The 9,356-nt window shown below is 42.6% G+C and overlaps 1 protein-coding gene across 1 annotated transcript; it reads left to right on the plus strand.

Moving 5' to 3' along the window:
* Window positions 1-6,020: 6,020 nt before the first annotated feature.
* Window positions 6,021-7,390, plus strand: GPR151 (G protein-coupled receptor 151). The gene has a single exon (XM_004280396.2). The coding sequence runs from the start codon at window positions 6,119-6,121 to the stop codon at window positions 7,388-7,390; it is 1,272 nt and encodes a 423-aa protein (XP_004280444.2). The 5' UTR covers window positions 6,021-6,118.
* The last annotated feature ends 1,966 nt before the right edge of the window (window positions 7,391-9,356 follow it).

The following is a 9,356-nucleotide window of genomic DNA, read 5'->3' on the forward strand; positions in this document are numbered from 1 at the left end:
AACCAAAAAAGAAAACGTAAAAGAAAATACATCATCGTATTAACCACAGCTGTGTTTTGATAGGACAAGAAATTTGTTTTTTTCAAGAAACGAAAGTTTAAGTTCTACAGAAGCTGGTGCAATGCAACCACCTTATGTTCTCACCATCTTCTTGCTTTCCAAAGGGGCTTCACATCTACATCCAAATTTTGTCCTCCGTAAAGTCAAAACACAAGTTATTAGCAAAGGCAAAAAACCCAGCAGGAAAAAGTCCAAGACAGTATGAAGAACAAAAGGCATCCACCTAGCAGCTGAGATTCCTGGATCCCAGCAGCTGCCCAGCTACCAAGGAACCAAGTGACCTAGAACAGGTCACTTAACACTTTCTGAGCATCTGTCTCCCAATCTGGAAAATGAAGTTGTGACACAAACAATCCAAAAGGGTCCCTTGCAGATCTAACAGTCTCATTTTGTAAGGAAGGGTTCAGATCTCCTGACTCCCAGTCTGTGGAATGTGAAATAGGCCGGCCATCCAGTGTGGAAACGTGTGCTAACACATAATAAATGGTTATTGATGTTAAATAACATGACAAGATAATGATCTATGTTTCCAGACTTGCCCGCTTTGTAACTAACAGCACAATCCATCTACTTCCATCATCTTCCCCACAGTGGACTGAAGAGCTACCTAACCAACAGCAGAAGCAGGAGGGAGAGGGAAGGGGCTGTCTTGTAGGAGCGGCCACTCAGACCCAGCCAGACTTACCCAACACTTTCCTTAGAGATGGAGTGTCTCTCAGCTTTGCACCCGCAGCCTGGAACGACACTCCAAGACGCCGGACACGAAATACTGGGACAGGTCACTCAGGAAGGCCGCACAGCAAAAGATACTCCACAAAAACAAGGAACTGTGGTCCAGAAAGGAGCACCATCAGAGGACTGGAGAAAGGAAGCTTTAGCAAAGCAAGACTGTTGTCAAAGAAGGAACCACCAACTGTGTATTACTGACCTTGGGAGTGGGAGCGCAGGGTGGTAAAGTGCGTGCACATCTGAGAGCTCAGTTCTCTACTGCCCACGGAGACGGAACTGAGCATGCTCTACAAGCCAACAAAGTGCAACTGGTCAAGAAGCCCCACCTGACCCACTCTGCTCCTCCCTGAGCTCCGCCTGCAACCTTCAGAACCTGAAAATCCACAGGTGGAAGGAGGTTACTCTTAGAACCCGAAAGCCAGCCATGCTAAGTAACTTCTCTGATGAGAAGCAGCTGTTTACTGGTGTGTTCGCTCCAGGCGCCCCTCATGCAGGCATCATCAGCTGGTATCTTGTAGCGCAGTCATTGCAACTTCTTGCTTGTTCACCTCTCCAACTACATGGTAACTCCTCTAGAAAAGGGACCCTTCTACCACAGTGGGTTCCCAGGGGTTGGCATTGTGTTTGGCCCAGGGGAAGTGGCTCAGCAAATATTCACTGAAAGAAAAATACACGAGATCTGGGTTAGTGCCCCAGGAGCCTGGGTGGGTGAGCCAGGCACATGCCTGCTTGAGGCATTGGAGACAGGTGCTTCCAGGGGTGGGGTGGCCCGAGAGCGAGAGGAAACCCAGGGATCCCCTTCTTCTCTCTCCACTGATGGATTTAGAGCCCCTATTTCTCTTCCAGGACTCATGGAACATCTCCCCTCCAGAACTCAAGGGTCTAGGGCCTTTGGTTCCCTCCTAGGACCAAGGGATCCCAGACTCTAATTCCACACCCCACACCTGCTTCACATAAGGTCCAAGCTCTGATCCTAGGCCCTCAGCTTCTCTCCTGGACCCAGGCATCATCCAGGCTTCCAATTCCCATTCAGGACTGGGGGACCCAATGTACCCATTCCCCCTACAGGACCGAGGGATCCCAGACAGCCAGCTCCCACTCTAGACCCAGGAATCCCATATACCTATGTAGCTGGGATCCTCTCTTGGACCCAGGTGTCAGAAGCACCCAGCTCCTCTTAGACCCAGGGTGTTCCAGGTTCCCAACTTACTGCCTAGACCAAGGTGTATCAGGTCCCCAGCTCCTGTCCTAGACTCACAATGCCAGGTCCCCAGAAAAGCAGAAAAGAAAAATACGTGGACTTCACATTCCCAGTGCCAAAGGGCTCAATACATGCTTGTTGAAGTGACCAATTTCATAATCGCAATGCGTAGAGAACAGTGAGTATCCCACAACGTCCTTAGTGGGGCAGGACAGCACACAGCTTACGAACACCAGCTCTGGAACCCCGACTTGGGGCTCAGACCCATGGGGGTCTCTATACCAACTCTCTCATCTACTAGCTGTGTGATCTACATTCCCACGGGTGAGTTATTCACCTCTTTATGGCCCAGGGTCATCATCTGTAAGAAGGGGATAGTAATAGTATCTCCAGGAGCTATCGTGAAGACTCAGGGCATAGAAAGCTTAGCACAGAAGTTGGCACTGAGGACTCACTCAATAAATGATTGTTTTCATTATCTCCCCTTCCCTGGAACTGAGCTATAGGATAAACTTTACCTACTTTACTCTAGTTTAAGTAAACTAGTTTACTCTAGTTTAAGAGCTCACACCTAGTTCTGCTTTTATCAGAAGCCACTTAACAATCTTGGCCACTCATTTGCTTTGCCTGGGTTCTTTTGAGGATTAAGTTGTCTGAGGTCCCTTGTAACTTAAAATTTAAAAAAAAAAAAAAAAGGCTCAGATTTTCCATTGTTTTGTTACTGTTTCTCAGTTTCCAAGGGTTACCTCTTGGCATCATCACTGTGGGTGGCGTCCCTGTCAGGGAAAGGAAAAGTAGCCTGGAACCCAGCTGAGGTATTTGGATGTGACAGCTGCCCTGCTGCTAGTGTCTTGGCAGGAGTGTGGAAGCAGAGGGCGAAGGCTATGATGAAAGCCCATTTCCAAGCTGGGGGAGCCAGGCAACAGGGGCAGCAAGTTCTGAATCCCAGCATTCTGGGTCTCCCTTCTCCCCACTGCCCTTTCCCACCTAGTACTGTCCTTTGGCTTGGTCCTTCTAGGTCACAATCTCTCCCTGGCTCCATACATATATATTAATCACAGTTTCAGAATGGAATATCCCCTCATACTGGAGGCTACTCAGCATTCTAAGAGCAAAAACATCTGCTCTTTACCTTTTCTCCATCCCAAATAACTTAAAAAAAAACCAACAGTTTTATTGAGGTATGATTTACATACCATAAAAATCATTCGTTTTCAGTGTACAATTCAAGGTTTTCAGTACATTTACAGAGTTCTATAACCATCCCCACGATCCCAATTGAGAACATTTTCCTCACCCCAAAAACGGTCCTTTGTGCCCATTTGCAGTCACTCCCATTTCCCACCCCTAGCTCCAGGGAACCACTATTCTACTTTCCATCTCTATAGATTTGCCTTTTCTGGACATTTCATATAAATGGAATCTCACAATACGTCATCTTTGTGTCTGGCTTCTTTCCACTGGCATAGTATTTGTGAGGTTCCTCCATGTTGTAGTATTTATTCCTTTATATTGCTAAATAGTAGTCCATTGTATGAATACATCCGTTTCTTTATCCATTCACCAACTGGTGGATAGTTGAGTTCTTTGCAGCATTTTGGGGTGAGGGTAAGGGGCTGTTTCCAGTTTTCATCCCAAACACTCTCAGTCTTTTTTCTGTATTGTACTTCTCTATCCACCTCACCTGTATCATTTTTCCCCAGGATCCCTTCTATCAAATAAGAAAGAGGCAACTCCCCAAAATAAAAAAAAATAAGGAAACCTAACAAATGTCCACCACGCATATAATTTAATCCTGTATTTTAAATGAATATGCTATCAAGAAAGATCAAAATAACTTGAATTCATAATGTAAATAACAAAAATTCATATGATGTAATTTTTCTTTTAGGTTGGCTAAGTTACACTTATCCTTTAAATGGAAATGATGTTAAAACAAAGAGCAGATACAAGCTACATATTACATTTGTCAAATACCTAGATGCACAAGTGCTGATATATCAAAAGACAAACAGAAACTTGGATTGGTTAATGAGGGTTGCCAAAGGAGAGAATTCCTTTTTGCTACAAGCACATAGTCTCATTTTGATATCTAATGATAATCCAGGAAGAAAACTCAAAAATTCATTTCCAATTCTCAAATGGTTCAGAAAACAATACGTATGTTTATGTGTGTATATATATGCAAGTGTGTGTGTGTGTACAGTGTGCACACAAACTGTTAATAATTAGAAAATCAGAATGAAGTGTATAGGATAATTCTTTGTACTATTCTTGCTTTTTTTTTTTTCCCTATAAGTTTGCAATTATTTCAAAACAAAAAGTTAGAATCAAACTTTCATGCTGTTAAAACCTCCTTGAATCATTTAGCTTTTTGTCTTCTGTATCTTCAGGAGCCTTGAGCATGCCAAGTTTATAAGCCCTAATGTAAAGTAGTATTTGTTTTCTGGTCCTGAACTCATCTCTTCCACATACATCAGGTAGGACTGGCTCTGCTGTAGCCTATAATTCACAAAACATTCATGTGCTCTAAGTAGTACTCAACGTGTTTCTCTGCATACTGCCCCCACCACCACCGTTTGCCTTCCTAGAAGATGGTGTGGGCCTCTTCACCCTCAAAAGTGGTTCTATTGAGGCTTAAGGATATTTCATTGTCCACAGCACTAACTGGGGGTTACCATGAATTGCTGGGACAAGACATTACCCCCGTTTACTGTTTCATAGATACAGCTACTTCCTACAGGGAAAGGGAAAGAAAACAGAAAAGGTAACCCAGCACCACGGACAGCTTTCCTAATATTCACTACGTTTTTATTGAGTCAATACTTATTTGTTGAGTTCCGGGTCTTTGGGGAGATTTTAAATGTAATCCTTAGTTTCCAGAGAAAAACTGGTGAAAGCAGTTAGAACCAGAGCTCAGTCGTCAGACTCTGAGCTCAGCACACTTTCCATTATATGACACTAAGCATTTCTGATTCAGCACGGAGTAGGACACAAAATCCTTTCAATTCCACAAACCCTTTTCCCTGAACAATTCCAGCTCCTCTGACCTCCTCCAGAGTATCCTTCCACTGCCCATTATAAAATTTCAAGACTGGTTCTAGAATCATTTTATCCAAGAAGATTTTCTTTTCCCAACTTTAAAATGTCATTTTCTTTAAAATCTCATAAATGTCTTCTGCATAGAAATTATTTTCCTTTTATTTCACTTGTGAGTAAATCCTTTAGGAATTCTCTCTGAAAAGAAGCCTAATTCATCATTTGGTTGCTTTAATCACCATCACTTGTTTAAGAGTCTTATTAGTATGTAAACTCGTTCTAATGCAGTGCTCCGAAATACCTCTAAGAAATTCGCAATAGACTAAACTTAGAGTAATCCATAATTAGATTTTTTTAATAGGACTTCTCACCAGTAGCTTTTTTTCATTATCTAGCTCTGTGTGTTTGACCTCAGCCAGCCGTTGATGGGGCTGAAGTGGTGGTGAGGGTTTGGTAAAAGAAGAGGAAGCTCATCCCTGCAGAGGGGAGGGGAAAAGCAGTGTTGGTTCTTCCTTTAAAAATGTGGTTCCCCCAACCCGCATCATCATCATCCCCTGGGAACTTGTTAGAAATGCAAATTTTAGGGCCCTTCCCCAGACCCGCTGGATCAAGCCACGCAGGTGATTCTAATACGTGCCTAAGTGTAAAGGACTTGGTTATTCAGATGTGGTGTTTGCTGTATTACAGACGGAGGTCTAGCTTTAGAAACAGCTAGTTGAAAATAATTGCCTTAACTGGCTCTAGTGACCCCCCAGGAACATAACTCACTTACATGTATGTTCTCCTCATTTATCATTGATGGGTACATTGGGGAGTTTTTTACTCCAAAGAGCTGACAATCTGATATTAGACTTGCTAATGAGCAGCAACCATGCTCTCCTGCTGCTTGTCACTCAGTGCAGGCAAGAAATAGCACACGCAGCAAGGAGCAGAGAAGAGTCAAACTTCTTCCACAGTCTGCTCTCAGGAAATAAGCAAGAGGAGGGTCCAGAGGTGTCAGTTGACACTGACGATGACGTATTTACTTCCTACACAAAAGAGCCAAGGCAGAAAGGCAAATAGAAGCTAACTTCTGCAAGTAGAAGCTGGATGGAAAGGGGTATGCTGACAGCTGCCTTGGCAGACTCCAACTCCAGCACCATGAACGGGTCCTTTGCTCACCTCCACTTTGCCGGTGGGTACCTGCCCTCTGACTCCAAGGACTGGAGGACCATAGTCCCAGCTCTTTTGGTGGCTGTCTGCCTGGTGGGCTTCGTGGGGAATCTGTGTGTGATTGGCATCCTCCTCCACAGTGCTTGGAAAGGAAAGCCATCCATGATCCACTCCCTGATTCTGAATCTCAGCCTGGCTGATCTCTCTCTCCTGATGTTTTCTGCACCTGTCCGAGCTACAGCATACTCCAAAGGTGTTTGGGATCTAGGCTGGTTTGTCTGCAAGTCCTCTGACTGGTTCATCCACACATGCATGGCAGCCAAGAGCCTGACAATCGTTGCAGCGGCCAAAGTATGCTTCATGTATGCTTGTGACCCAGCCAAGCAAGAAAATATCCACAACTGCACCATCTGGTCGGTGCTGGCAGCCATCTGGGCTGTCGCTAGCCTGCTACCCCTGCCAGAATGGTTCTTTAGCACCACCAGGCATCACGCAGGTGTGGAAATGTGCCTCATGGATGTACCCGCTATGGCCGAAGAGTTCATGTCAACGTTTGGTAAGCTCTACCCTCTCCTGGTATTTTGCTTTCCGTTACTCTTTGCCGGCTTTTATTTCTGGAGAGCTTATGGCCAATGTCAGAAACGAGGAAATAAGACTCAAAATCTTCGAAGCCAGATGCACTCAAAGCAACTCACAGTGATGTTGCTGAGCATTGCCATCACCTCCGCTATTCTGTGGCTCCCTGAATGGATAGCGTGGTTGTGGATGTGGCATCTGAAGGCCGGAGGCCCGGCCCCACCGCAAGGTTTTATAGCCCTGTCTCAAGTCCTAATGTTTTCCATCTCTTCAGCAAATCCTCTCATTTTTCTAGTGATGTCAGAGGAGTTCAAGGAAGGCTTAAAAGGCTTATGGAAATGGATGATAACAAAAAAACATCCAACTGCTTCAGAGTCTCAGGAAACACCCACTGGTAACTCACAGGTCCTTCGTGACAATGTTCCATCTCCAGAATCCCCATCATCCATCCCAGAGAGAGAGAAAACTAGCTCTCCCTCATCCAGCAAAGAGAAGGCTGAGAAGGCAGAGATTCCCATTCTCCCTGATGTAGAGCAGTTTTGGCATGAGAGAGACACAGTCCCTTGTGTACAGGACAATGACCCTATCCCCTGGGAACACGAAGATCAAGAGACAGGAGATGGTGATAAATAGTTTCAAAGCAAAACAAATTGCGATTACTGTTATTTATTTGTAATGCTGCTAATCAGTATTGTTGACTTTGCCATAACAAAATTACCATTAGGAATTACAAAAATGCTTCACAGTCTGCATTTCCAAAATGTGCAATTTGGTAAGTAGGACACTGTATTAGAATAACTATGTTATAACCTGGTTATCCAAAGAACTAACTGTGTTGTTTGAAGATGCTTTTGTCACAAGTGATTAGAAAGGCCAGCTGTTTTGTCACTTGTCCACAATCGCTGTTTTAATGGGTAGTCCTTAGGACCAGCCATGTACAGGCTGGAGTGGAGCTTATCTGTCAAAGGTTCAATCTCTTTACGTTTAGTTTCTTCCTGAACCTGCTAACTCTAACTTCACCTATCAAACCTTACTGCACATAACCAGAGCTCAAAATCTACTTCTACTTGAGATTTTTAACACATAAACTTTAATGAGTTATCTTCATTTGCTTAAGAAATGTTCATTTACTTGATGAAAATCCATACAGAATTTCCATGACTGAAGGTTGAAGAATAAGGAACATCACCTTATTCCAATTCTGGGCTAATTTCAAACCATGGCTTATTTTGGCTAAGTTTAAGTAAATTCAGACTTTGCCTTATACTAAAATCTGCTTCACTGATCTTTTTAAAGCACCTCTGTGAGTCTTCAGTTTCTAAGTCTGGGGATTTTAGCAGCCTATCATGATATTGTATATTCTGATTTTGAGAAAGAACTTAATAACCACCCTTAATTCTCTTCCCAATTAACTCCTCTTCCAAAGAGTAGCAGGAGACAATCTTCTACAAGCTGAAATCAATGTTTCTCCCAAAATCTTCTTTCTCTCAAGATAAACTATAAGCTATGTTATGGTTAACCATACCATTATGGTTAATGATAAAGGTATTAATTGGTGAATGTAACCCTCAAATATAAAGATGATCATCTTTTTTGTTAAATGAGCATTAAACATAGCCCTAACACTGAACATGAACTGTGCCCAACTTTTAAAATACCTTCGGGTTTTTAAGTTACAAAGACTATCAAGAGTAACCCAAGGTGGGGTGGGGGTAGGGAGTGGGGGAAAAGAGAGAGAGGAAGAAAGGGAGGGAGGAAGAGAGAAAGAGAGAGTTAGCATGGAAAAGAGAAAATTCAATGGACACAAGACAGAGAATCTGGGTAATAGAAAACAAGGCAATGCAGAAAAAGCAATAAAATTAAATTCTGTGTTCCAAAACGTATTACCAGTATAATTTGAATAACAAGCAATCACTGTTCAATTTACAGCATGGTAAAGCATACCCAATAAAGCAATGATGATGATAACATTTCTTCCCCTATTAAATATAATAAAGACATTTATCCATGATTCTTGGTTACTCTAATGGAATTCTGGGATATTTTCACTGAGGGGTTCTCTCTGAAAAAAAACAAAAAAACTGCATTTAGGGCAAGCAGTGGAGAAAATATAAAAATATGCTGTGGATGGAATTTTTTTTAATGTACAGTCTGTGGGTTTTTTGGTTTATTCTTTATAAATGGTCATGATTTGCTTTTTTAACACAGAAGGTAAGGCTTTTTTGCCTTGGTTCATAACATATTTCATTTTAAGGCTCACAAGAGCACACACAGTTAATCCAAGTACCTAAAATACTGTCTTGTGAGACAATAGTTATGTAATTGGATTACCTTTAAAACTGTGATGAACTATTTGAATTAAAGATTTCTATGTTCATTATCTATAGTAAATGCACGATGTAAGCTTTCACTGTGTGACATTTTAACTTGTAAACAAATAAAAACAATTATGTTTTACTTCAGATAGTTTTGGAGACTTAAAGCTGTCTTTGTTTTGAATGCTGCTTTCGAAATCATCATTGCACAAGGGGGCTTTACAGGGAGGTCAGACCTTAACACTTGCACAGGTATCAGCACGCCAACGAACCATGTATTTTTA

The sequence above is a fragment of the Orcinus orca genome, chromosome 3, assembly GCF_937001465.1.
Source record: "Orcinus orca chromosome 3, mOrcOrc1.1, whole genome shotgun sequence".
Lineage (NCBI taxonomy): Eukaryota > Metazoa > Chordata > Mammalia > Artiodactyla > Delphinidae > Orcinus > Orcinus orca.

Excerpts from the sequence above, each read along its gene's own strand:
- GPR151 (XM_004280396.2), top strand. The coding sequence starts at position 6,119 with ATGGAAAGGGGTATGCTGACAGCTGCCTTGGCAGACTCCAACTCCAGC.